Source organism: Phoca vitulina, unplaced genomic scaffold (genome assembly GCF_004348235.1).
Source record: "Phoca vitulina isolate PV1807 unplaced genomic scaffold, GSC_HSeal_1.0 scaffold19, whole genome shotgun sequence".
Taxonomy (NCBI): domain Eukaryota; kingdom Metazoa; phylum Chordata; class Mammalia; order Carnivora; family Phocidae; genus Phoca; species Phoca vitulina.
The window spans coordinates 34,598,994-34,626,543 of NW_022589722.1; the positions used below are offsets into that span (position 1 = coordinate 34,598,994).

At 63.5% G+C, this 27,550-nt stretch overlaps 1 protein-coding gene across 7 annotated transcripts; it reads right to left on the reverse strand.

The window, feature by feature from the left end:
- Window positions 1-75: 75 nt before the first annotated feature.
- SBF1 (SET binding factor 1) lies at window positions 76-27,180 on the reverse strand. 7 transcript variants are annotated; one of them, XM_032416534.1, is made up of 42 exons: window positions 26,985-27,180; window positions 20,397-20,482; window positions 19,827-19,964; window positions 19,458-19,616; window positions 19,262-19,372; window positions 18,876-18,899; window positions 18,551-18,656; window positions 18,309-18,441; window positions 18,126-18,234; window positions 17,922-18,035; window positions 17,735-17,812; window positions 17,266-17,379; window positions 17,060-17,188; window positions 16,878-16,976; window positions 16,579-16,783; window positions 16,386-16,498; window positions 15,467-15,616; window positions 15,118-15,186; window positions 14,879-15,037; window positions 14,541-14,806; window positions 14,283-14,455; window positions 14,126-14,199; window positions 13,853-14,048; window positions 13,506-13,633; window positions 12,857-13,035; window positions 12,621-12,757; window positions 12,303-12,510; window positions 11,979-12,175; window positions 11,628-11,765; window positions 8,648-8,725; window positions 8,150-8,208; window positions 7,874-8,053; window positions 7,432-7,533; window positions 7,175-7,360; window positions 6,980-7,106; window positions 6,762-6,892; window positions 6,461-6,691; window positions 1,658-1,765; window positions 1,352-1,563; window positions 640-727; window positions 415-546; window positions 76-330 (listed from the first exon to the last, which is right to left on the reverse strand). In XM_032416534.1, exons 1-42 carry the CDS (start codon window positions 27,037-27,039, stop codon window positions 232-234), a joined length of 5,580 nt encoding a protein of 1,859 aa, XP_032272425.1. In that variant the 5' UTR covers window positions 27,040-27,180; the 3' UTR covers window positions 76-231. The 7 variants fall into 7 exon arrangements, with proteins under 7 accessions (XP_032272425.1, XP_032272420.1, XP_032272421.1 ...); XM_032416529.1 differs by having other exon boundaries at window positions 8,150-8,331; XM_032416531.1 differs by having other exon boundaries at window positions 86-291; window positions 8,150-8,331.
- Window positions 27,181-27,550: the final 370 nt, after the last annotated feature.

Sequence of the window (27,550 nt, forward strand, 5' to 3'; positions counted from 1 at the left end):
GGGCCGCGGGGCCCCCCCCCCGGGGGCGCCCCCCCCACCGCAGAATAGGTTAAGGCCGGCCGGGGGGGGGGGGGGGGGGGGGGGGGGAGCTCGCAGGGGCTGTACACCTAAGTTTAGGGGGCGGGACCTCAATACTGTCGAGGGTGGGGGCTGTAAACATGGCCGGGGGGCCCTGCCCACCCCTAGTGGTCTCTAACGACGGGACGTGCGGCAGCCGGAGCAGAGCTGGGCTCAGGCGTCTGACAGGCAGCTCTGGATCTGGTCCACCCACTGCTGGGCTGAGGGCACGTCCTGGGCACAGAAGTTGTAAACGCGACGCGTCGTCTTCACCTGGGGACGGCCGGTCGCTGACTCCACGGTCCCACCCCACAGAGCCCCCTGCCCTGCCGTCCCTGGGCCCCGGCCACAGCTCACATCAAAGAAGGCCTTCTCGTCCACGGTCTTGGGGGCACCCAAGGTGGGAGTTCCGGGGGCCACGGCCTCCACTTCTGCCAGGTCGATGACACCCTTGCATTCCGTGTCCACACGGTGGTCATAGTAGCGCAGCTGAGGAGGGGTCGGGGGGGGGGGAGGGAAGCCGGGGCGCCCCCCCCCCCCCCCCCCCCCCCACCCCCCCCCCCCAGCCCCCCGACCACTCACCTGGTGCTTGGTCTTGTCCAGCACGAACCAGCGGGCCTTCCAGGGCTTCATGAAGGCCCCCTTCTTGTACAGGGTGCCCTCGTATGACCTGCATGCACGGCAGGACCAGGCCGGCCGTCAGGGCCACCCCTACCCACCGAGCCAGCTGAGCCCTGCCCTCAAACAGACCCAGGCTGGACTCGAAGGCTAGACTGGCCAGGGGCTCATGAAGCTGCCCTGGGGCTGTTCTTAGGAAAGAAAGGAGAGTCCCCATCCCTCGCCCCTCGCCCCTCGCAGGACAGGACACGAGAGAGGGTCTAGCACCAGGGTCTCAGGGTCTCTGGGAAGCAGAGCACGTGCAGGGCAGGTGCCCTCGGACGAGGAACATGCAGCAGGCGGGTCCGGGGAGGTGACCGTGGCAAGATGGCCCCTCTCCAGCCTGCCAGGCCCCAAGCTCACCTGGTGCCTGGCCTGCCCTCACGGGTACCCCACAGCTGCTGTCCCTCTACTCCTGGTTCTACGTCCCAAACCCCTTCCAGAAGAGCCCTCCTGCTTCTCACACTGTCAGCTTATGCCTAGGCCACCATTATGGCATCACGGCCTCCCTCACAAATCCTTCCGCCTAAGAAACGGCCAGAAGTCCCCCGAACACCGGCCCCCAACCTGAGAACCGCCCCACACCCAGTCCCCCAGCTCCGAGGATTCCACGGCAAAGGGGGAGGCGTCCTCACACCTGTTCTCACTCTCGGCGGTCTGGAACTGGCTGTACAAGGTGCTGGTGCTGCGGCGGGCTGCCTGGCGGGAACTGGACGCCGTTGAGCCGCTGCTCTGGTCGCTGTCCAGGCTGAGGCTCAGGGTGGAGCCCACAGGCCCCTCCTGCAGGTACACACCTAGCGAGCGGCGGTGGTGGGGCACGCTGGACGCCAGCAGGGAGCTGGGGGTGCCCTGGGAGCAGGAGGGGGGCCTGTGTCAGGGCCGGTGGCCGCCACCCCTCTTGACCGCAAGCTCACCCTGGCCACCCGCACCCACGCCCGCTCACACGTCCGTCTGGCCGGCCCTCGAGGCGCTGTGCCGCCTTCACCCGGTCCCAGGTGTCCTTCCAGCGCTCAGCGGGTCGCCCCAGCTCTGCCTCCAGCCGCTGCAGCTCCTGGGGGAGGATTGGAAAACTAAGATCATTCAGAAGAAAATGCCCAGACCGAAATACGTTAAGACAGAATTACGGAACACAGGAAGTTGAAGTGACGGAAAGGTCTGACCTGTATTACGGGAGCACGGAAGTGGGTGAGGGCAGGGGATGGGCAAAAACAATTACCTGGAGAGAACAAAAATTAGTTGTGCAAACTAACAAGAGGAGCGCTGGGCAGAGGTGTGGAGCTCGGGGATGCTGATACGCATGGATCCACAGGGTGGCACAGGAGAGGGCATACGAGAGCTCTAGAGATGCAGAGCCTGGCTCGAGTCCTTGGCCAAAGTAGACCGCCATGGGCCAGGCAAGATGTCACCAGCCTGGCAGAGAGCAGCTACCAAGACACTGTGAGCTAAATCCAAATTCTGGAGGGTACCCAATGCAGGAAGACGCAGGAATTCCAAACGGAGTGGAGGTACCTCGCTGAAGCCCTGGAGAGGCCATGTCGGAGTCGGGCTCCTCTAACTCTAGGATAAAGCCTTCTCTAGAAGTGCCCTAGCAAAGCCGAAGGACGACCCTTGAGAAGACCAAGCTGAGCCACACGTTCTTTAACTGAGTGCAAGGATAAAATCCAAAACTCCTTAAAGGAAGACAACACAATTCTGATCCTCAACAATGCAGAATCCACAATGTCGATTATTAAAAAAATTACTAGACAAACAGAAAAGTAGGAAAATGAGAGCCATACTTAAGGCAGATGTTAAAAGAAATAGATCCAAAAAAGAAACAGGTATTGGAATTGGCATACGAGAAATTCAGAACAGTTGTTATAAATATGTTTAAGATGTAAAGAAAAAGACATAATGGTGAAGCAGACAAGAAATCTCTACAGAGCATGGAAACTATATTTAAAAAATGCAAATGGAAATTCTAGAGCTGAAAAATACAATATCTAAAATGAAAAATTCAGGGCTCCTGGGTGGCTCAGTTGGTTAATCGACTGCCCGAATTCGGCTCAGGTCATGATCCTGGAGTCCCGGGATCGAGTCCTGCACCGGGCCTCCCTCCTCAGCAGGGAGTCTGCTTCTCCCTCTGACCCTAACCCCTCTCATGTGCTCTCTCTCATTCTCTCTCTCTCAAATAAATAAATAAAATCTTTAAAAAATAAAAAAATAAAATAAAATGAAAAATTCATTAGACAGGCTTAAGAGGATATTAAACATAATAAAGAAAAGAGCAGTGAACTTGAAGGTAGGATCATAGAAATCATCCAAGATGAACTGCAAAGAAGAAACAAATATGCCTCAGGGACCAATGGGACAATCAAGTCCCAGAGGAAAGGAGGGAGAGAGATTGTGCAGAAAAAACTTTTTAAAGAAATTATGGCCTATGGGGCGCCTGGGTGGCTCAGTTGTTAAGCATCTGCCTTCGGCTCAGGTCATGATCCCAGGGTCCTGGGATCGAGCCCCGCATCGGACTCCCTGCTCCGCAGGAAGCCTGCTTCTCCCTCTCCCCTTCCCCCTGCTTGTGTTCCCTCTCTCGCTGTGTCTCTCTCTGTCAAATAAATAAAGTCTTTAAAAACAAAAGTTTAAAAAATTATGGCCTAAATTGCATTAAATTTGATGAAAACTGTCATCCCATAAATCTAAGAAGCTGAAAAAGCTCTAAGCAGGAGGAACAAAAAAAACCCACGTAAGGGGCGCCTAGCTGGCTCAGTTGGAAGAGTTTGCAACTCTTGATCTTGGGGGTCATGAGTTCAAGCCCTATGCTGGGTGTAGAGATTACTTAAATAAACTTTAAAACCCCACATGATGGTCAAATTGCTGAAACCAAAGATGAAGAGAGAATCTTAAAGGTAGTCAGAGAAAGAAAGGGCGACATTACATGCAGTTTACAAAGATAAGGAAAAGCACCAACTTTTAATCAGAAACAATGCAGGTGTCTGGGTGGCTCAGTTGGTTGGGTGTCTGCCTTCAGCTCAGGTCTTAATTGCAGGGTCCCAGGATCGAGCCCTGCATCAGGCTCCCAGCTCAGCAGGAAGCCTGCCTCTCCCTCTGACCCTCTCCCCTCTTATGCTCTCTCTCTCTCTCAAATACATAATTAAAATCTTAAAAAAAAAACAATGCATGCCAGAAAACCATGCAATGACATCTTTAAACTGCTGAGTGTAAAAAGCTGTCAACCTAGAATTCTATATCCACAGAAAACACCCTTTATTTTTTTTAAACACTTTGACAGAGAGAGCGAGAGAGCACAGGCAGGGGGGAGCAGCAGAGGGAGGGAGAAGCAGACTCCCCGCTGAGCAGGGAGCCCGACCCAGGGCCCAATCCCAGGACCCTGGGATCCTGACCTGAGCTCAAGGCAGACGCTTTACTGACTGAGCCCCCCAGGCGCCCAGAAAACACCCTTTAAAAAATAAAGGCAGGGGCGCCTGCGCTCAATGCAGTCTGTTGAGCGTCTGACTCGTGGTTTGGGCTCAGGTCACGATCTCAGGGTCATGGGATGGAGCCCCGTGTCGGATTCTGTGCTCAGTGCGGAGTCTGCTTCAGATTCTCTCTCCCCCTCTGCCCTTCCCCTGCTTGCACTCTCTCTCTCTCTAATAAATAAATCTTAATAAAAATTAAAAACGAAGACACGGGAGACCTGGCTGGAGAAGTCAGTGGAGTGTGCGACTTGATTTTGGGGTTTGCGTCGAGCCCAGCGTTGGGTGTACAGATTACTTAAATAAATAAAACCAAAAATAAAACAAAAGGGCACAACAGGCCCAGCCAGAAGCCACTGTGTTTTCAGGGCCCTCTGGGGGGGACCAGACACAAAGCCGCAGCAAACCGATACCGCGGCTGCCACGGGTCTGTCTGCAGTTTCGCGATGTCTCCCTTGGCCAGAAACGCACGAAGCTGTCTCCGAGATCAAAGCACCGAGCAGACAATGGCAAGGCAGAGCCCCCCGGCGTGGACGCCTGATCCCCGGTGAGTACGGCCACGCCGGAGCACAGCCACCGTCCGTGCTGCTGTGCGGCGTGGACAGCACGGAAGCCGCCCCCGGGGCAGAGGCACGCCACGGGAAGGGGGGGCCGGCAAGCGTCCCGGCTGGTGGAACCCTGACGTGTTTCCAAACCACCTCCTCAGCGATGCCAAGTAAAAGCACTGAGCACCCATGAAAACACAGCACGGTGGAAAAAATGAAGTATGCCGGGAACCTTCAAAATAAGTAAAGGCACCACAAAGACATTTTTGGGTGAATAACAGCTGAGGGAATCCGTCACTGGCCGACCTGCATCACGAGAAACGCTGGAAGTTCTTCAGGCCGAAGAGAAAGGGAGGAGTGAGGATCACTAGAAACAGCAAGCAGAGGAGGCGTCCTCCTCGTTTTCTAAAGTCTTCCAAGCAAAGCTGACTGTTTAACACACACAGTCCGTGCTGCGTGCTTCCGTCACGGGTAGGACACGTGAGGTGAGCGGGCGGGCGCTGGCGCGGGACCGCCGTCCCTGGCCGCCGCTGAGACGAGCACGAGGGTGTGCAGCTCGAGGTAAATGCAGCAGAACGCTCAGTTGTTAGGAGGGAAAAACAGAAAAGGAGGAAAGGAGCAAAAACTAAATACGACAGTCAACAAACAGCAAAAGGCTGGACTTCAGGGGCGCCCGGGAGCTCCGGGGGTGCAGCGTGCGACTCCTCATCTCGGGGTCTGAGTTCAAGCGCCACGGTGGGCGTGCAGATTGCTTAAAAAAAAGCTGGACTCCAACCCAACCATGTCAATAACTAAGTGTGAAGGTACTAAAAACTCCAATGAAAGAAACCGTCAGATTGGGTAAAACCAACCACATGCTGAGTGCGAGAAACTCAGCTTCAACAAAGACGCAGACCGGTCAGAATGACAAGGCCCCACGATGACGCGACGCTGTGAGGAAGCTGAGCGGCACAATTCACGTCAGACTCCAAGACAGTGAGAATCACCAGAGACAAAGAGGGTCTCCTCTGCTCTCTCGGCTTGTGGGTCACCCGTGTCCCCCCAACCCCTGGGTAACGGGTGCCTTTAGGCCAGGCCCAGTGCTGCACTGTCGACATACATTAACTCTGTTTACACCTCCCCACCTCCCCGAGGGGCCGGCATCAGCACCCTCTTCCCCCAGAATGAAACAAGCTCCCAAGGGCGTAGATATCCCCCAAAAGCCAGACGGCTGGGGGCTGGGAGGGGAACGCAGACCCCCGGTGTTCCGGAGCCGAGGCCCGTGCGGGACTCTCAGGTGCTGCCCTGCCCTCCTCTAGGCCAGCTCTCTGCCCTGGCAGATCCTGACTCCAGGGGCTGAACACCTGTGTCCCCCGAGAACGGCAACTCCCAGCTTCCAGGCCCACAGGCCCACCTCCCTCTGACGGAGGCACAGGGCAGGCTGGACCCAGGGCCACCATGGGCCCGGGGCTGGCTGACAGCCAGGGGCACCCGGGAAGCAGGTGCGGCGGTCTGGGAGAGGGCAGGAACAGTCCCTGGGAAAACCCTGTCTTCTCCGAGGGCCGACCGTACACGTGCCCAGAACAGAGAAGCCACTTCGTGGGACCCAGGGGTGCAGGCCAGCAGCCTTTGGTCATCACGGCCTGCACACACGACGCGGGGCGGGGCCGGCCACCCCAGGCTGGCAGGCGCCTCACAGGGTGGGGAGAGGGGCAGGGCCCCTGGACCGAAGCGCGCACCCGTGTGCGCCCACGGCGCCTCGGTGCTCACCTCCAGCAGGCGTGAGATGGCATCCGGCTGGGCTCGGGGGCGGCTGTCGTAACAGGGCCACACCACCCGGCGCCTGCTCTGGGGCGCACCCCCGTCAGGCCGCTCTTCCTCTGGGGGCTCGGGGGGCCCCTGGGCCAGCTCCCAGTCGTAGGGGGGGCCCTCGGCCAGCGTCTCCTCGGTGTAGAAGTCCCACACCTTCAGGTTGGACACGTTGCTGTAGGGCCGCAGGACCTGGGGGTGGGGGTGGCGTGAGGAGCTGGGCGGGAAGGCGCCCGCCCGCCCCAACCAGGCCCCGACTCACCTCCGTGTCCTCAGGTGCGTACATGTAGTTGTAGAACACGGGCGTCCTCTTGCTCAGCCGGTCCATGTACTCCCACACGGACCTGCACGCCTGCGCGCCCCTGCGCTCCCCCTTCTCCTCGTACAGTAGCCCTGCAGGGGTAGTGCTGAGCCCCGGCCACCCTCCAGGCCCAGCCCCGGCCAGCCCGCCCTGCCCTGAGGCCCAGCCCTGCCCCGTACCCAGCTCAATGCGCTCATAGTCCGAGTCGAGCAGAAAGGTCCGGAAGCGGCGGGATGCGTGGTGGTAGCCAAGGAACTTGAGGTAGAAGGGGCTGAACTCGAACTCCATGGGGAACTGCAGGTGGACCTGTGTGGGGTGACGGGTCAGGGGCCGGGAATCGGCAGGCACAGCCCCCACCGTGGCCACCTGCTTACCTGGTGCACACAGTCCAGGAACTGCAAGAAGACGGGCGTGAAGCCACTGCCCTGCCCAGCCAGCGTGTGGGCCCCGCGGTGGCTGAAGCGATGGCCGAAGGAGAGCCACTCCTTCTCCACCAGCAGACGGAAGCCCTCCAGCGTGCGGTAGAAGGGGTCGGACAGCAGCTGAACCAGAGACACCACCTGCCAGCACCGCCTGTCAGCACAGCGCCCGCAGGCCCCGGCCCGGGCTGTCCCCGCAGCCCACCACGCACCTGGGTGGTGATGTCCCAGCCGTCCTCCAGGCTCACCAGGACGGAGGAGCCCGAGTCTAGGAGCTCCACCACCAGCACGGACACCTGGAGCAGCTTGTGGATCTGCAGGGACGGGCAGCCCCTCAGCACCTCCCAGAGCCAGTGCCCTTGGCCCCCAGCACCCATGCAGGCCCCCGAGGCCCACACCCTGTCCTTCAGATGTCCTACCCCCCCCCCCCCCCACAGAGAGCAGGTGGCCCCAGCCTCCCTCCACCACACGGTACTACCATCCAGCTGGGAAGCGTCTACCACCCCCTCCCGGGGCCCAACGCCATCAGACAAGCAAACCAGGACCCCATCTGCCCTTGGCTCTAGGTAAGCAGGCACTCCCACGGCCCCCCGCCCCCGCACGCCTCCTCGGGGCTGCCCCCAACCGACGGCAGTGGGGGTAGGGCTAATAGACCTGAATCAGCCACTCTGAGTCCTCCAGTGAGCGCAGAAAGGAGACCGGGCTGGGCTCAGGGAAGGGGCAGCCCGGGACACATGCCTTCAGCAGCTTTTTAAAGCTGGCCTTCACCTGCCGTGCCTCGAACACCTCGATGGGCACCAGCTCCCACTGCTGCAGGGGGTCTGGCCGCACACCCTGAAGAAGGCCAGCCGCGGTGAGATGCGCCCAGGCCCTGGGCCCCTTCCCCGCCACCCCCCCCCCCGCCTGGCCCTGTGCCCCCACCCCAGTCACCTTGAGCTGGGCTTTGTCCCCAATGATGTAGAGGGCTGCACGCTGGGGCCGCAGAAAGCCTGGGTCAGGGGGGGCCCCGTTAGCCTGGGGCGGGCCCAGCATGTCTCTGCCTGCTAGCCGGGAGCCCACGTCAGCGCCGAGCCCACCACTGCGCCCACTGGCCCGGACACTGCCCAGTTTACCTGCACAAAGAAAACATGAGCATCTGTCCAGGCCTGGGGCACCACTTAACCTGGTGCTGAGCTCCCCAGGCAAGGCAGGGGAGGCCAACAGGACCGCAGCTGGGCCTGCATCTGCGTTAGTGTCGGAGGGCTGGGGCGGGACTTGGGGCCTCAGGCTGTTAGTGCCCAGGGCTGTGGGCAGGGCTGGGTTATGCTGGTTGTCACGCGGGGCTGTTAGTGCCAGATGTGGGGGGACGTTAGTGCCCACGACTGCTCAATCATACAGGGGTCATCAGTACCAGGTGGGGGGGGCCAGCCTGTGTGGCCAGTACGGTACCTCGGGGAGCGGTCCATCTGGAGGCCGAGGCCGCCATGGGGTTGGACAGCGTGGTGACCCTGGCTCTGGGGCTGGGCACTGGGGGCACAGCAGAGAAAAGGCTCAGGCCTGACCCCAGGCCCGAGGGTGTGCCCAGCATGGAGGGCCTGTGGTCCAAAGGGACTAGCTATAGGGCTGGGTTCCCACCAAGCCCCTCAGGAGCCCCACAGATAGCGGGGGGCAATACCAAGGCCCTCTGAGCCCTCAGGGGCAGGCCAGGGAGCAGAGAGCCAGTGGCAGGTAGAAGAGAGGCAAGAACCCTGGGATCTCCATCCAGCGCCTCCTCCACAGCCCATCCCCGCACCCTCAGCCCCCGTGGGCACTGCCCAGAGCTGCTCACAGTGCACACCAGCAGGGGGGGCCATCAGGTACAGCCCAAAGAAGAGGAAGCCTGGAGCCTGGAGCTCCTGGCCAGGAACCATGGACATGGGCAGGCCTGAGCCCCAGGGGCAGCACTGGCGGAGTAAGGCCACCTGCCTGAGAGGCCCAGGCCCCCGGCTTACAGGCGGGCACAGCCAGGCCTGAAGGCCCAGGGAGCCCAGAGGTCCAGGGAGCCCGGAGGCCCAGGGAGCCTGGGGGAGGAAGCTCCCCGGTGCCCTGGCTCAGCCACCTCTGCAGAGGGCAGCAGGGCACTGTCCCTATCCGCCACAGCAGCGGCCGCAGACAAGCACGACACCAGCCTGCCACACTGCAGGCAGGACGCACCATCACTCGCAGCAAGGACGTGTGTGTCTCAATTAGAACCCACACACGGCGGAGCCCCCAGATGCCCCCAGGCAATGGGGGGGCTTGCTCTGAACTCGGGGGACACGGGGAGGCAGCACCAGGGGGTTCTGGGCACAGCCAAGGACACCCAGGCCACATTAAGGGAAGACACAGGCGCTGGGGACAAAGAATCCTGTGGGGAGGGTGCCGCCTGCAGGCGCTACTCAGAACCTCTCTGCGACGGTGGGACCGTAAAACATGCTTGATGATGGACGCTGATGTTTGGAAGACCAAAAGCCCCTTGAACGAGGAACAAGAGGGGAATGGGTGGGTGCCAAGACTGCCCCCCATAAGCGACCACAAGGGCACACCGGCTGCCCCTGTACATGAGCCCAGACCTACGGGTTAAACAGGGACGGAGGCTGGTGCGCAGACAGCAGGGGGTGTGTTGTGCAGAGCGACACCAAGCAGGGGCAGAAGCGGGGTGTGGGGCCTCCGTGGACCTCGACGGGGAGGTGAAGGCCCTCGTGTGTGCTGGAGACGCCCCCGCCGCTCCAGGAAGGGGTGGCAGGGCTACTGTGAGGCCCCGCGGAGTGGGCAGGGCGGGAAGAATCAGGCAGCATGAGCACGCTTCCACGAGGCTCCACCCACTGGTGGTGCCACCAGCCCCCAAAACCCACCCGTGCACCCCAGCGCACCCAGGACCTAGAGCACCGGCACAGAAAGATGCAGACAAGCATGAGAGGAGGGACGGGGGGAATGAGGAAGGCCTGACCAACAAGGGATCCTGGTGTGGTGTCTGCACCAGCCAGCACCTGAGGTGCGTCTCACAGCCAAGTGACCCCGCGTGTCACATACCGACTCTGAACCAGGTGGGGTACACATCGGTCACGGCACCCACACCTCCCAGGCGGACACCAGGCTGGGGTGGGGGGCAGGCCCAGGCCAGCAAGGGGAGCCTCACAGATCAAGCCCAGACAGAGGCCCCTGGACGCCAGGCCCCAAGCACAGACGGCCAGCATGGGCTGGACAGCAGCTGGAGTCCTAGGTCCAAGGACGAACCCTTGAGAATCTATCAGCCAGACCAAGAGGATGAGGCAGACGGGACCAGGGCATCCGTGGGGACCCAGGCAGGGGGGAGGGGGACATGGGGGCGATGGGTGCTTGCGGGGGGGGAGACGGCAACAGCTGGGGAGAGACAGGGCAAGGAGAGAGGGGTAGCAGAGGACAGGGGTACACGGAGGAGATGGGGTGGGGGGGGAGAGGGAAGGTCAGGGTCAGGCAGGGGTGATGGGAGACCTGGATGAGATGGGGGGAGGACGGGATCAGGGAAAAGCAAATGGGGTCAGTTGGGAGGTTAAGTGCGATGCAGGAGAAGTGACTGCCGTGGAGCCAGGGCCCTGGAGGACGAGGCCGCCCCCGTTCTGATACCGCCTCTCCCCCGACTTACAGAATACGGCCCCCACGGTGTCCTCTCCCGCCTGCAAGCCTCTCCAGGAACCCAGCACAAAGACAGCTCACCTCCCCAGAAAGGTCCCCACCTGTCACCAAGAGGTCAGACCAGCCCTCCACAGCGGCCACGTACCCCTCGGACAGCAGCACACACGCTCGCATCCCCAAGCCCCTCTGCGGCCGCCCCACGCCAGTGCCCCGACGGTGAGGGGCAGGGCCCACCGATGGCCCCAACCTCCCAGGCCTGGTGCCTTCTCTGCCACCTGCAACAGTGAGACCCTGCCACACCGGACAGAAAGCAGGGCCAGGTCCTAAGGGCCTGGATCCACGTGGGCACAGTGGGTCCAGCGGGTGTTGAGAGCGCCCGTGGTGGGGACAGGGATGGGGAGACCAGTACAGACAAGACTGAAGGAGCCAGGACAGATGAACGATGCAGCCCAAGCTGTCAGATGGCCTTGACAAAGTGGAGGGACAGGACAAAAAGGCAGCCACCGCGACAGCAGGGGTGGTGGGAAGTGCGGGGACGCGCAGGACAAAGGAGGGATGGGGCCCAGGTGGGGGTTTCAAGGGTCAGCTGTGTCCAGGGACCTGGAGGCAGGCTACAGGCAGGGAAGAGGAGGGGGTCAAGGAGCTCGGCCCAGGCAGGAGACAGGACCGATCAGAGCTGGGCTTCAGGATACCTATGTGATCCCACACCCCACACATTCCACCCCCTCGCTGGCCTGCCTTCCACAAATGCCAACACGGCACCCCCGAAGACCCCCCGCCTGCAAGCACCCCTCACCGTGGCTGCCCACGTGGGCAGAGGAAAAGCCGCTGAGGGTGTTCCGTCCGGACGCATCCGCGTAGCGGGGCATGGAGCTGACCACGGCCTGCAGGTACTTCTCCTGCTCCAGGCTGCCAGAGTCTGCCTGGGACTGGCCTGGGGGAGGGGAGGGGCTGGAGCCAGGTCGGGGGTGGAGGGGGGCGGCGAGGGGGCGGTGCGGGGCGCAGGCGCGCGCGGGGACAGCGGTGGGGGGCCGCAGGGGCGCGCGGGGACGGGCCGAGGGGGGGGGGGGGGGCGGGGGCGGGGCCGGGGGCGCGCGCGGGGACGGGCGGGGGTGCCGCGGGCGCGCGCGGGGACAGGCGCGGGTACCTGGGGAAGGCGCGTTCTGGGCCTTGAACAGGCCGACGACGCCCTTGCCGTGCAGGCCGCCGGAGCGCAGCAGCACCGCCCGGGAGCGCCCGCTGCGCCAGCACACCACCGGGAACCGGTTCTGGCGGTAGCAGCGGGACACGCGCTGCAGGGCGTTGTCCTGGACGCTCTGGGGGACGATCAGCAGCCCCGGGTAGCTGCGAGGAGTCAGACTCGTCCGGCTGAGGCCGCAGGGGGCAGGGCACGCCCCCAGCCTCCGCCGCGCTCCCCCCAGGCGTGCCACCGGACCGGGAGCCAGGGCGCGGCTCCGGGGCGGCTGCTCACCTGCGGCAGATGGCGTACATGCGGTTGACCGGGGAGATTCGGAAGGGCTCGGACTTGGCGCGGCTCAGGCTGCTGCTCAGCGTGCCCAGCCCCAGACGCTGGTAGTCCCGGCAGCAGGCCCGCTCCACCAGGCTGCTCATGGTCATGCGATCCGAGGGCTTCAGAGCCGAGGACGGGGTCAGTGTGCTGGGCTCCAGCTCCTCCAACACTGGGGTGGGCGGGGAACACGGGGCACGTCACCCACAGAAAGCCCAGGCCCCCTGCCCTGCACATGGGGTCTTCACCCAGACCCCCGGGGCTTCCCGCGCCCCCACCCACCTGAGATCTCGTCCTCCTGGTCCTCAGGAGGTGGCTGGCCCCGGTGCTCCCAGCTGGGGGGGTTGTACTTCTTCCGAGTAACGTACTGTCGCCCGAGGGTTTTCTTGGCGTTCTTCACGATATTCCGGGACAGGGTCCTGGAGGGGGTGCGGGAGTAGGTCAGCAGAGGCAAGGAAATGGACGCGGGGGGACACACACACAGGGAGGGGCGGGGGCCCCGGGGCCCAGCGCCACACCTGAGGGAAGGGCCCTTGTCCTTGGTGGTGCGGGGCGGCCGGCCGGGTGTGTGGGCGGAACCCAGGGTGAAGGCGAAGGTTTCCCTGATGTCCGGCGGGTACCGTAGCTTGTGCAGCTGCTTGCGGAAGAGCTCGGCGCTGTCGGACCCCACCTCCTCGTCAAAGGCCATCTTCAGCAGCTGTGTCAGACAAGAGGCCCTCAGCGTCCGGGCGCCCTGGGCTCTGGCCCTGGCCACAGAGGCACGCAGGCTGCCGGCAAGAAGCTGGGGACCCCCTGGAGCCTGGCAGGGGCGTCCTCCTGAGGGACAGCGGGCATGTGCAGGGGCCACTCGTCATGCTGTGTGTGGCCAGTTGTCACCAAGTTGTCACATTTGTTTGTGTCACTTTCAGTTGTGCGGGATACACGGATGCCAGGGTCAGGGTCCCCCCAAACAAGCACAGGAGCCCTAAAGGCCAGCACGACACCGAGCTACAGCACGGCGGCTTGAGCGTGGACAAGACCTCACAGGCGCCACAGGTGAGGTCCCGCCTAACAGCAGCTCGTGAGAACGAGACTGGGGGCTCAGAGCCTGTGGGCCTGTGAGAGCCACGACGCAGGGGCCCCAAAGCCCCCCAGCACGCCCGTGCCCAGCACGTCCCCTGGCCAGACCTGGAATGTGCAGGAGCGCAGCTGCAGCCCGTCCTGCAGGAGCTGGTCCACGGGGGTCTGCACGCTGATGCGCTTCTCCTTGGTCAGCGCGGCCACCGGGAAGGAACGCACCACCACCTGTTCCCCGACTTAGCACAGGCCGGGCAGAGTCAGGGGGAGGGCAGGACAGGGGGTCACAGAGTCTCGGGGTACCAGAGCTATGGAGGTCCCGGGCAGGTGGGAGGGGGGCAGACGACGACCTGTCTTGCACAGAGACCCCGTGCCCCTGAGGAGGGAAAGTCCTATTCCCCCCAAGCACCCCGGTGGGGAAGGGAGGGCGGGGGCAGACGAAGGGTCCAAAGGCTCACCCAGGGGGTCGGTGGGCATCCCCGTGAAGATCACCCGGTACGTGGTAAGGAAGACGGCGCCCTCAGCCGGCAGCAGTGCGGGTCCCCCTCCGGTGCCCCCCGCGCCCCCCTCACGCCCATCTGGCAGCAGGTAGACGCGCAGGCCGTCCAGCACACACTCCTCATCGGGCAGCAGGCGTGGCCGCAGCAGTTTCGGCTGCTCAGGGACAAGAATGGCACCTCGGATACCGCCCAGGCCCTGGGGCCCCGCAGCCCTGCCCGGTCCCCGCTCACCTTTTGGATGGGGGGCAGCCTCTTGCTCTCACGGTGCACAGCCTCCAGAGTCTCGATGTGCATCTGGACGATGTCTGGGAGACAGTCGCTTTCATACCCTGGGCCCCCCATGCCTGCCCGGCTCAGGAGAGCGTTTCCACACCCAGGCCCCCCGTACCTGGCACCATGACATGCAGCCCCTTGAGGTGGTCGCTGGTGACCCCACTCTCTGTGCAGACCTTGTCCACAAAGCGGTTAATGAAGCGGACCACGGCCCCGGCCACATCACAGGTCTCTGCATCCTCGAAGCCACTCTCCGTGTCATAGCTCTCCGCCACACTGCCCGCCATGCTAGGCCAGGGAGGGGGCACGTGGGCACAGGCCCGGCCACCCGAGCCCCACCCACCCTCCAAGGCCCACGAGGCCCCGGCCGCACCTGCTGGTGACCAGGCTGTTGCTGGCGCTCTCCAGGTCGCCCAGCCCTGCGCGCTCCCGCAGGAGGCGGCTCTTGCTGCTGTCCAGGGGCAGCAGCAGGTAGCTCATGCGGTTGGCGTAGTGGATGGCCTGGCTGAACACCGTGCTCTCCTCCTTCTGCACCAGCTCCTGCTGCTTCTCTCGGCTCAGGGTTGGCCACAGGCGCCGCTGCTCAGAGGCCACATCCAGGGCGGAGCGCTCGTCCTCCCGTGCAGACAGCTCCCCCACCTGCCACAGCGCCCAAGGTGAGCCAGGACGGGCTGGGCTGGGCTGGCCCGAGGCCCGGGGGTCCCCGCACACCTGCACGTGGTCTCCGTCCTCAGCGGGCTCTAGGTAGAGGGCCCGGATGTGGGTCTGCACGTCCCCGTAGAACATGGCCTCCCAGAACTGCGGGGTGCTCCACACCACGTGCTCCTGCACGCAGCTGTATGCAAACTGGGTCACTCCCGGGCTCAGCTTCTGCAGAGGCCAGGGTGGGGGGTCACCAGGTGCAGCAGGAGGGGGCGAGGGAAGGGCACCGGGGCGACCCCAGCACTCACCCGGCAGAAGGCCGTGACCAGGGGCAGCAGAGCCGCTGCGATGCCATGCTCGTCCAGGGAGGTGCAGTCCTGCAAGAGCCGTGAGCTGCCCGAACCGTGCCCACACGCCCACCCTGCCCTGACCGGCCCCACCGCCAGAGCAGCATCTCCCACCACTGTCCCCGTCTGCGCCGGCTCCCAAAGGGCCGCCCAGAGGTTCAGGTCCTCCCCCTGCCACCCCCACCCCCAGACCAGGATCTCCCCAGCTGTCGGCACTGCCAGAAGATGCATCCTCATGGGTAGACCGGGGAACCCCTGCCTGCCCCACCCTTGCATCCACATCAGGAGCAGGGTGGGGGCCCGGCCTCACCTGCAGGCAGCAGTTCATCATGCGGACAACGAAGTCAAACTGCTGGTGGTCCAGGACTGCCCGGTTCTGCTGCACGTGCAGGTGCAGCTCTTGCGTGAGGCAGCGGCGTGCCGCGCGCCCCTTCAGGGCCCTCAGCACAGCTGGCAGCAGCTGGGGACAGGAGAACACGGGGCTGGGGGCATCCAGCCATGCCCTGGAAGGAGGGGGGAGGCACAGGGACAGAGCCCAGGAGGGGAGGGCAGCGGCCCCCGGGAGGCCAGAGCCCAGGCTCTAAGCACAGAGGAGACCTGGAAGCGGTCCAGGTCGGGTGTGCCTAGACTCTGCGAGTTCACTGCCCCACAGAGACGGAGACGCTGCACATCCACAGCCAGGGTGCAGCCCCTCGGCCCTGAGCCCCAGCACGCACCAGCTCCCATGTCTGCAGCCCCCCGCTGGCCAGGGCCTCAGTGTCCAAAAAGCGTAAGTCTAATGCAGAGCTGGTGGCCGGCTGGGCACCGGGCAGGCCACAGAAAGGGCTGTGTGCTTGTTCTCTTACTGCTTTTCATCGTAAAACCACTGGGAGCCCTGCAGGCCCCTCCGAGGAGACCGTGCAGCCGAGACGCAATCTGGCTGCTGTGAAACCCAGAGGAGCTCTCGAGCACCACAGAGGGCGAGACCAACACACACAACTGGGGCGGGCCTGCACTTCCGTCAGGAAGGATGAAGAAGAAACTCAGCAGCAGAAACCTGCAGGTTCCAATGTCTGGAAGACGAAGTAAAGCCCTCCTGCGAGCCCCCCCCCCCCTCCGCAGGCTCTGCCCAACTGCACTGAGGAAGGGGACTGACACCTGGTGTCACCTGCCCCTCATGCCCCTGGCAGGTGAACGAACCCTGGGTCCAGCACCCTTCACAGGTGCTCCCTGCGCCCGGCTACCCTCACCTTCTTAGCCTCAAGCATCTTCCCCTCAAACACGTAGGAGATACAGTTTCGAACCACCTCCAGCCGGCGTGCACTGTTGCCATGGAGCCCGCCACTCCGCTCCAAGATGGCAGCTGGGGAAAAGAAAACGCACTCATCTCTGACCTCGTGCCTACCCTGGGCCGAGCTCCCTGGCCCCCTCCCCGTTACGCACTCATGGGGGGCCCCGAGGGCACGGTGGTCCTCCTCTCAGCCTTCACGGCCGGGGGTGCGCCCTGCATCTTGGCTGTGGCCTGGTCCACGATCCACTGCACCATGCCGTCATCCAGCCGGGGGAAGGGGCGTGGCACCCGCCGCAGGTGACTGGCCTCCCCCGGCCTCTGCACCTTGTGCATTGCCACGGCGGGGTACGGATTCTCCTGGGTGGGACACGTATAAGTGTGGGCAAGCTCCCTCATGCCAGGTGGCACGGTGACCGGGCCAGGCTGGTCCACCCCCTTGTGTCACCCATACATTCTTGTAAAGCTGCTCTGCCAGTTCTTTGACATGACGCAGGACGCGCTGGGGGTGGTTCTCATCTGCCCGCATCCGTGCCACCTCATGGGCCACCAGCTGGGGGAGGAGGCAGGGTCAGGCAGGCTGGGCGAGGCAGGGAGTGGTGGCGGGGGCTCCTCCCAACTGGGGTGGGGGTGCACCTCATCGAACAGGTCCGTAGCACGGTAAGGGACCCCACGCTCTGACACGAAGCCTGCAAAGGCCATGCCCTCCAGCACCTTCATCAGGAAATCATCCTCCACCAGCCCACGCTGGCCCAGGAAGGCTGCCTGGGGGCATACAAGGGGGTCAGCCCCTCAGCATTGACTTCCTGCCCGCTTCCACCCTTAGCCCGACTGTGGCCCACCTTATGAAAGCGGATGACAGGCTCGGGATGGATGCGGACCATGTGCAGACACCAGCGATAGCCCTGCAGGAGCTGAGCAAAGAGCCGCAGAAAGACAGCACGCAGTTCCTTGTCCTGAGGCGCAGGCGAGTGCAGGTGAGGGCGAGGCCACAAGCCTGCCCCAGCCCCTGCACATGGCAGCCCTCCACCTGCCCCAGGCTCCACCCCGACGCACACACACACACCTACCCATGCCCTGCTAGGCCTCCCAGGCGCCTCTGCCCCGTCCTGCTCCTCCAACCTTCTTTCACACTAAGCCACAGCGACTCCTCTGAGGCTCAGTGCTGACGACCACTCCCGTACAGACCCCTTAAAAAACTCACCCCCCCCATGCGGCCCCCTGCAACTGGCCCAGAGGGGTGGCTGCAGACATAAGGAGAGGGTGCAGGGTTAGCACAGGCCCCTGCGCTGGGACCGCAGTGACCCCCACCTGCATCTTCAGGGAGGAAGCGTTTGTTGATGGTGGTGGGAAGGCAAGATCCGCTAACTCCAGCTCTGGATCCAGGACCTGCAGAAGCAGAGGGGAGTAGGGATGGCCGCGCACCCAGGGCCCGGGGCTCCCCTTGCTGCCAGGTGACCCCATCTCAGCTGCCCCGAAGCCCCTGGCCCCGCCTCACCATGCTCAGCACACTGTGTGTCTGACTCTGCAGCGGCTCCGGCAGGGGGGGAATGTGCACACACTCAGGGACCGTCACCGTCCCTCCGTCGAGATCAGCAACGATCACGTCCAGCTATGGATCAAAGGGAGCAAGCGGTCAGGGAGCCACGGGCCAGTCGGCGTGGCCCGGAGCAGGGAGGCAGGCACAGGCCACAGCCCTCACCAGCTCTTGGGTCTCTGCCTGGAAGGCCGCGTTGACACCGATGATGAAGGGCGTGGGGGTGCTGAGGACCTCCAAGAGCTGCGCCGGCAGGATGGGCACGTAGGTGAAGCTGCAACGGGCGAGGGCTCAGTGCGGGGGGCAGAGGGCGGGGCGGGAGGAGGGGCTGGGCGGCAGCAGGGGCACCTGTATCGGAGAGGAAACAGCAACGCCAGGAGGCCCCGGCAGGCGTCTGACAGTCGCTGGTAGCTCCGGGACAGGAAGAGCACCTTGTGCTCCGTGAGTGCAGCGCAGAACAAAGACAGCACGTTGGTGATCCCTGCAGGGAAAAGCACAGGCTTGGAGGGCCAGCTGAGCACGAACCCCACCTGCGACCCGGGCCCGGCGGGGGAGAGGGCGGCACGCGCAGCTGGGGCGGCCGGGCTCACCCAACTGGCGGAACAGCAGGGCGACACTGCAGCGGCTGATGGGCAGCGAGTCGGCGAGTGGGGTCTGGATGACCTGCCGGTCACCGGCCCCCAAAGAGATGGTTCTCTGTGGAAAGAGAGGGGCCAGTGTTCAGCTGCCCCGACCAGACCCGTCTCTGCCCAGAGCTCCAGGAGCGGAGGCGAGACCGGCCAAGACAGGCCTCACAATAGGAGGGAAAGGCCACGGCCGGCCTCCCGGCCTGAGCACTGCTGCCGAGAAAACTCAGGGCCTCTGACCTGGGGCAAGGTGGGGCCTGGGTGGGCAGAAGAAACAAAGAATCCGTACCACTCCATCCTCAACAGAGTCCAGCTGCACAGGACAGACAGGCAGAGAAACACAGTTAGACGCACCTACACGTGGGGGCACTGACCAGGGAGCAGACAGACACGCCGACACCAACATCCAGAGCCAGGCACACCCAAGGAACAAGAGGACAGAGAACCTGAAGGGTGCCAGGTAGGGAGCCAGGCAAGACATGGGACAAACAGGTGAGCAGGCAGGGCCAAGAAGGGAATACAGGTGATGGCAGCCCCAAGACGCAGGAGAGTGTCCAAGGTCTGGGCCATGCTGAGCCCAGCTGGACGCTGAGCGCCCACAGGCCGCACCCTCGTGGTCTGGGACACCGGGAGGGCCGTGGCTATGGGCGGACAGCAGCTGCCCCCAGGACCCACCTGTGAGCCCCCAGCCAGGGGGATGATGCACGTGAGCAGGTTTCCGATCACATTCTCCAGGCCCACGTTCAGACCCTCCACATGGATGGTGTAAATGAGGCCCAGGCTGTTCTGCAAGGACCACAAACTGGGGAATGGTGGCGCCACCGGCGGGGGCACCCCATATCCTGCCTTGAGCCCTGGCTGCCCGCCTCACCCTGAACACCTCCGCGTGGTCCAGTCGAGACACCAGCACCAGGGTCTTTGGCGCGAACAGCTGGCCAGGTGGGCCAGGGGTCGCAGGTGACAGTTGCGCTGGGCCACCCTCGTCCGCCTCCTCCTCCCGCTCAGTGGCGTCCTCGGCGCACACCACTTCCTGTGGACAGAAGCCCCGTCTGCCCCGCTCTCAGGCATGTCCCACAGGCCCAGGGGGAGGACACCGGTGACTCAGACGGGACTCAGGCCTCCGTGGGGTTGAGGCACCAGGACTTGCCACAGACAGGGAGACACACGCATGGACAGAGGCAGAGGGAGTCGGCCGTAGCCAGAACCCCCTCAGGCTGTACCCCAGAGCCCCCAAGATGACCTGTGTGGGCTCTGCTGGCTCCCAGAAGGTCAAGCAGGCGCAGTAGTGCCGCTCAGAGTTGATGTCGGTGAGGACGGCAACGAAGAAGGTTGGTGGGTTCCTCTCAGGACACAGCTGCCACCCGCTGGGCTGGCAAAACTGCAGGGAAGGGGGGTGCGGGGTCAGCAGTTAGCTCCCTCTGTCTCCCTGCCCTCAGAAGTCTGCCTCCAGGGCATGGACACCAGGTTCCAGTGTAGCAGGGAGCACCTCACTCTGCGACCCTCGGTGCATCTCACCTCCTAGACCCCAACCTTCCCCCCAGAAGGAAGTCACAGCTTCTGGTCTCACTGTGGCCGGAGAACTCCCTGATGCAGGACATGGTCTCCCCATCACAAGGGACAGACAACATGATGTGCTGTGGGCACCAAGTACCCTGCCAGCCAAGCCCGTGACCCCCACCCTCCACCCTCTGCAACAGTTCAGCTATCTCCTTATGCCCATCGGGGGCTGGGCACCGCAGAGGCTCCTCACAGTCCTGGGGAAACCAGTGCCGGCCTGCCCCCACCCCCACCTCAGCACCCCCCCACTCACCAGCTCGATGCCCTGGGGGAACGGGTTGTCCTCCCAGTCCTTCTCTGGGAAGCGTTGCAGGATATGGCCCTGGCCTTCCCCACTCCCTGAGGACAGAAGCACGTAGTCAGGGCATCTCCCACCACCCACACCCCCCACCCAGGCAGGAGCCTCAAGGGTCTCAGATGGAAACCTCCTACCCAGCCTGGACTTTGTGTAGCATCAGACCAGCCTCAGCTCCCAGACCTATCATTTCCCTAAAAATAGTCTCATGAGGGGTGGCCACTAGGGAGCCACGGACCCCAGGGCCCCCAGAGGGCACAGAGAGAAGCCCTGGTATGGGACAGGGAGTCCTGAAAGCCTCCGGCTAAGCCAGGCACCAAAAGCATGGAAGCCCCGGCCTGGTGCCACTCCCGTGCCCCTCCCCAACACGCCAACACCCCCAGGCAGAACCCAGCTCCAGCCTGCTGCACAGCAGCAAGCCAGCCCTCCACCAAGGGGAGAGCAGCTCTGGGCTGTTCCATAGCCGACCACCAGCTTCGGCACTCAGCTCCCACCAGGCAGCGAGCGCCATGAGGACGGGGGCACCCCACTCCCTGGTTCACCTCACCTGCCAGCTCTGAGCCCACTCGAGAGGCAGAGGTCTCACACCTGTTGTCTGTGCCAGGGGAGAGAACACCCAGGCCCAAACTGCCCTGTACCACGGCCTCAGAGACAGGCCCAGCACAGGGCCCAGAGAGGTGGTAGCTGTCAGGAAGGACAGAGACCAGGTCTCAGGACACCCACTGAAGGAGCACCCTCCTGGGCACTGGGGATCCAGCCACAGTCAGGGGCACTGAAGGCCTGTGCTGTCTCTGCCTGCACACAACACCGCGCACAGCCGCACAGACCGGGGGCACGGAGCGCAGCCCCCACGGGTCCCCTGGGCCAGAGGGAGGGATGCGGGCAGGAGGCCCAGGGCTGCTTCCCCCACTCCATGCCTAGGGCACTATTCCCAGCTCCGGTCCACATGGGTGGAGTCAGGGGCCCTTGCATCTTGCTCACCCGCTCCAGAGCCAAATTAGGAGGCATGATGAGGGCCCTGTCAGGGGACCACTCACCTCACAAGACCAGCAGAGAACGGACACAGGTCTCTGTTCTACCTCCAGCTCCCACCCAGCATGGCAGCAGGGTAAAGCAGCTAAGACAGACCTCCCTACCTTCACCTCCCACACACGACAGGCAGGTCCCTGGGCACAGATGTCCCCACCCTATGCTCGAACCAGCTTCGACACCACCGCCCACTCCAGTAGGAGAGTAGGAGCGAATAGGTAAGGAGTGGGCATTGGGCATGAAGCCTCTCTAAGGGCCTGCCCCAAGGCCCAGAAAGCCAAGGGGCACAGCCTCTGAGGACCTGCTGGATACAGCTCCCCCACCCCCGTCCAGCCAGCCTGGTCCATCCTAAATGTGCACAGGAGCCTCGGACAGAGCCAGGGGCCTGGGCACTGGTGAGGAGACCCCAGCCACGCGCCAGCAAAGGAGCTGAATTACAATCTCAGGAGACCCCCCACCCTCCAGGACCACGGAGGCAATGCCAAGGAGGTCGGCAGCGGCGGGCAGGTTGCTGCCGGTGGGGCGAGGAGGGGCCGTGACTCTGACTCACAAAACCTCAGTTTCCTGTTCCCCACCCCCTCCCACCACTGAGACTCTGAAAAGACAGACCAGATGAGACAGGGAACAGGAACAGGTGTCTGTTGGTACCGTACCCATCTACACATAAGCATGCACACACGCACATGGTCCACTAAGACAAAGCCCCTTGGGTCCCCCCAGGCCCACTCCCCAGGGCCACCCTCAACAGGCCCAGGCCAGCTCACCCTGAGCCATGGCTTCCCTCCCCACCCACTCCCCCAAGGGCTGATTTGTGCGCAGCCCCAAACCACCATCTGGGCCTGGGCCTGGCTAGCACCCAGGGCTCACCCAGTTCTTGCCACGAGGCAGCGGGCGGAGGAAGGAAAAGGGGGTGTATGCAGACGGGGACAGTAGCCTCTGCCCCACAGGCTCCCTCCCAAGGCCAGACAGCCTTCGGAGGGCTGCTCTCAGCAGCCTCTCCCCACAGGGAAGCAGACAACGTAACTGGCCATTGTCCACGACCCACCCTCCCCACCCCATTTAGCCTGTGAAACATCAACTCCCACTTGCAGGGTTCCGCCCTCTGAAGAACCAACTGGAGGCTTTCTTTCAACTGCCCCCACGGCCTATACCAGTAGGCATCCCCCCCACAACCCCCAGCTCCTTCTCTGGGCCATGATGGTCCCAAACTTGGCCTTCAGGTCTCAGCCCAAAGAGTGCCCCCTCCTCCAGGCAGCTCTCTGCACCCTGCCTGAGCCTGGGGCCTAGAGCAGGACCCCCAGGACCTCCCTCCCTCCACTAAACTCCTCTGTGGTTGCTGGTGCACCTGTTGGCTGGCTGGGCCAGATGGGAGCTCCATAAGCAAGAAACTACGTCTCTGTATCCATCACTGCACCTGTGCCCGGCACAGACGCAGCCTAATTAGGGCTTGCCGGATGCACACGGCCAGCCGCACAGCCATCCTCCCACACCCAGGCCCACTCACACTCCACAAGCAAACAGGTTCCTTAATCAGAAGTGCAGGGCAGCTTTTGGAGCCCCAGGGTGCTCCAGGACAGGCAAGCCCTCCCTGGAAGGGCACACCACAGAGAGGCCCGGACTCCTCCTCTCTTTCCAACCCTCTCTGAAACCTGGCCCACACCTCAGCTCTGTGCTAGCAGGGGCCAGGCTGCAACCTGGCTGCTGGCCTGCATCCTGGGGGAGGTGAGGGCTCTGCCATGTCTCCCAGTGTCCCCCACCCACTTGAGCCCTTGTGGCCATGGAGGTGACCTGCAGCAGCTCAGCTCCCTGCCCCACCAGAGCCTCCCCCACCTCGGAGGAGGAAGGGCACCCTATCACCCCACAGTGGTAGAACTAATCTAACCAGCACCAATCATGTGTCCCAGGGTGGGACTCTTTGAGAGGCCTTAGGAGGAAGGGCACCAAAGTCCCCTGAGACACACAGGCAGACAAGCACTTCCTCTTGCAACCATGTCCCCACAGCCAGCCCTGTGTGGGCTGTAGGCCTGAACACAGGGCGAGAGAACACAGAGCACGCGTTCTGTCATCTGCTGGCAGTGGCCGTCACCAGTGCCAGGCTCCGACGCCTGGAGGGCCAGCCCAGGCCAGCATGCACTGTGAGCAGAGGCAAGGGAGGATGGCAGCCTCCTCTGCCTGCCCCTCCCGTTCCTCCATACACCCCAGTGCAGACGCCCTGGGACAAGCTCAGCGATAGGAAGAGAGTGAAGGAAGGACGGGACCTTCCTGCTGCTCCACCCACCCAACCTCCACACCCAGGGCGTCCCAGCAGCCACAGCAACAGGATGTGTGCAGAGGGGCTGCCGCCTCTCCAGTGGTCCTCCCCAACCTTCCCCCAGGCAGACCAGACCGGCTCCCAGGGTGGGGGCTGGAAGCCAGCTGAGGCCATTCCAAACAGCCCCAACCTGCTCCAGAGGGCAGGAACATGGGTGGGGAGAGAAGATGGGGCCCAGGAATGTGGCCCGCTCAGCACAGTCAGATCTGAGAGAGGCCAGGCCATGGGACAGAAGGTCTTCTTCTCAAATGCTAGGGGTGGGGCTGGGCATGGGGAGGGGGTGCACCAGGAGGGGTCCTCCTCCGTGGCAGACATGCACCCAGCTGCCTGGTCAGGTCAAGTGTATCTCCTGCTCCCAAAGACACACCCTGGCACTGGCCATGCTGTGTTCAATCAACTGACCACTGCCAGGGCCCTCCCAGCCCAGAAGCTAGGCAGGTGTGATCTGACTGGCCCCCACAGCATCCCCAGAGCTGGGCCCGGGGTACAGAAGGTGCTAACCCCATGTCCTGAGTGAAGGAGCTCCTCCCACTCACCAGGGGAGGCGTCTGCACTCTGAAAGTTGGGGTCCCATTCAGCCCCCTCCCCATGCTCCTGCCTGGAGAGGTCTGCCAGATGGTAACCATAAAACCAGATGCTCCCGGGCGCCTGGGTGGCTCAGTTGGTTAAGCGACTGCCTTCGGCTCATGTCATGATCCTGGAGTCCTGGGATCGAGTCCCACATCGGGCTCCCTGCTCAGCGGGGAGTCTGCTTCTCCCTCTCCCGCTCCCCTTTCTTGTGCTCTCACTCTCTCTCTCAAATAAATAAATAAAATCTTAAAAAACACACACACACACACAAAAACCAGATGCTCCCTCAGGCAGGGCTCCTGTACCCAGACCCTGCGTCCACCAGCTCCAGACAGGATGTCCAGACCTAGGCCAAGGACAGATATCCCCCTCTCCCACCCCTCCACTGAACCCAGAAGACCCTGCATCCCTGTCCTGATGTCCTCGGCCTGCCAGCACACGGGTCCTCCCCTCCAGCAGCAGTGCCTACGGGTGTCCACACACCTGCTGCTCATCATTAGTAAGACGCCCACTACGTCCTGCAGCCTCCCCTGTGAACAGCTCCACATTTGTGTCCACCTCATGCTCATGGCAGCCTGGGAGGTCTGTGTGACTCATTCCAAGTCCACATGAAAAAGCTGAGGTGCAGAGAGCTGGAAGACTGGCCCAAGGTCAAGAGCTATCAAGTGGCAAAGCAGGGACCACTGACCCCCCATGTAGTGCTCCTCTGCTTCAGGCTTCCCCCTCCACCGGGCTCTGACCTCAGCACTATGGCCAGGGTCCTGACCGTGGGCTTATTTCTCACAGGGATGGATGAGTCCTGCCAACAGAGGCCCTGAAGCTGGGTGGCCAGCCAGCAACTGACCAGCTCCAGCCCTGGAAGGCAGTGGTGAGGGGCCTCCATGGCCCACACCCCTACTGCAGTGGACACTCAGGGTAAGCAGGCATTATGGACTCCAGCCTTCTCTCCTGTCTTTATCAGAGACCACAAATGCCAGGGGTGCCCACCCCGAGTGTCACAGCCAGCTTGCCATGGAGCCCACTCATACCACCTCCCACCTCCCTAATTCACCCTCAACTCCCCACCCCTGTTGCTACCACCTGGCCTCTGCCTGTGGTCTCTCCCTCCCCAGACCCTTCCCACACCACCCTCAGCATTGTCAGCCTCCAAGCCCACTCTGTTCATGCAGCTCCAGCCCAGGGCCCCTCATGCTGGGGCAGTCCCTCAGCCAACCTTGTTCCCCTGGATCCCATGCCTCCCTCTGTTCCAGGTGGCATGGCCTCCTCACTGCCCCGACGTGCACCTTGGAACAGACAGTTCTCCCTCTGTGGGCCTCTACAACACTGACAGTGAGCCTGCCACGTGCAGACTGGGACACAAAGATGACTGGTTCTTGCTGCAAAACCTCCCTCTCGGGAGGAAGACACGCTCATCACTGAGGGTGTCAGGGGATGAACCCTTGGACAGAGAAGAGGAGCGAGTCCTACAAGGGCACAGAGGAGGGTCTGGAGCGTGCAGGGTCCAGCAGGTAGAGTCTCAGCAAGAAAGGCAAAGAGGAGAGAAAGTCTGGGTTCCGGGTGATGACAGTGGCAACTGGGCTGACAAGAAGCAGCACAGACTGGGGGCTCAACCCCACCTTCAGTCTCGAGGTTAAGCCCCAGCCTGACCACAGAGGCATCCCCCAAGGACATGTACTGCCCCCCTGCAGTTGGGATTTGAGCCCACAGCTTGGTGGTGGCTTAGCCTCTGTGGGGGCTCAGACCAGGCAACCAGCCTCTCTGCCCGACTCCACTCTATGCACGAGGGAGAGGGCAAGGAACCCTTGGTGGGCTGTTGGGAGGAAGAAATGAGATCACACACAGGGCTGTGCAGGGCCTGGCACACGGAGAGCACTCCCCAGCCCACTGTCTCCACGACTGCTGCTGATGTCATTGTCAGGCTCTCTTTTCTGCTACCCCTGGGCTGAAGGGCTCTCAGACACAGGCGCTACCCCTAGACATGGACCTCCTGGACATCGGCACCAGTCACCACAATGATCCCCCACCCAGGGCTTGGCGTCAGGCATGAGGACCGCAGGCCCTCTGCCAGGAATGCTCTTCTCTCTCTCCACCTCACATTTCCTCCTGAAGTGGTCCTTAAATCCCACCCCTCTTCTGCATCCCCCCTGGACCAGAGACATCCCACACGGGCAGGGCGGAGGCTCCAGACCAGAGGCACCGGGGGTCAAAGGAGGGGCTTGCAAGCGAAATATCCGTGCCCCTAGAGGCAGAGCTACCCGGCAGTCGGCCAAGGCAGAGAGGGCCCATCCCACCCAACTGGGAGCCGGGAGGCCGAGCCTTCTCGGGGCCCTCCCACCTCCCAGGCCCACGCCAAAGCTCTGCCTGACCCGGTTCTGTCCTGAGTGTGATGGGCAGGTTCGGCTCGCCGTGTCGCACGGCCCTGCTGTCCTCAGAGAGGCCGCCCCTCCCCGACCCCCGACCCCAGCCCGGCAGGTGCTCCGGACGACCCTCGTGCTGGCCCGGCGGCCGCGGCCCGCCCGCCTCACATGTCCCCGCGACTGCCCCGGAGCGCCTGTCCTGCCGCCCCGGCTGACCCTTCCCGGTCTCCGGGCTCCGGCCCTCCGCCCTCAGCCCTCGGCCGCGGGCCCGGCACTCACCGCGCGGGTGCGGCCCGAACGCCACCAGCACGAAGTAGTCCGCGAGCCGCGCCATGGCGAGGTGCGCGGGCGGGCTCCGCGGCTCGGGGACGCGAGGGCGGCGCGCTCATGGCCCGGCCCCGGCCCTGGTCCGTGCTCCCCGGACACCCCGGGCCCGCTCCGCGGCGGCAGCCAGGGCTCCCGCCGCCATCTTCCCAGCCAGCCGGCCCGCCCGGCCGCGCCGTGCGCCTGCGCGCTCCCGCTCCGCCCCCATCGTGGGCGGGGCCCGGAGCTACACGCTCCCATTGGGCCAGTCGGCGCGGGCTCGGTTCCCGGGGGCGGGTCCCCTTCCGGCCCCGCCCCCCGGGCGCTGACAGCGACGGCGGCTCGCGCGGGTCAGCGGCAGGCGCGGCCGGGGTCGGAGGTGGCCTGGAGCTCCGGGCTCCTACGCCGGGGTGGAGACTGGCCGGGCCTCGCTCCTGGGAGCTCCCGGGGATCCCGCTGTACGCCGGCGCTGCCAGTTTGGAGGAAGGCAGAAGGGCCCGGGACTGCCCCCAGATCTCCCAAGCCTGGGGCACAGGACGAGC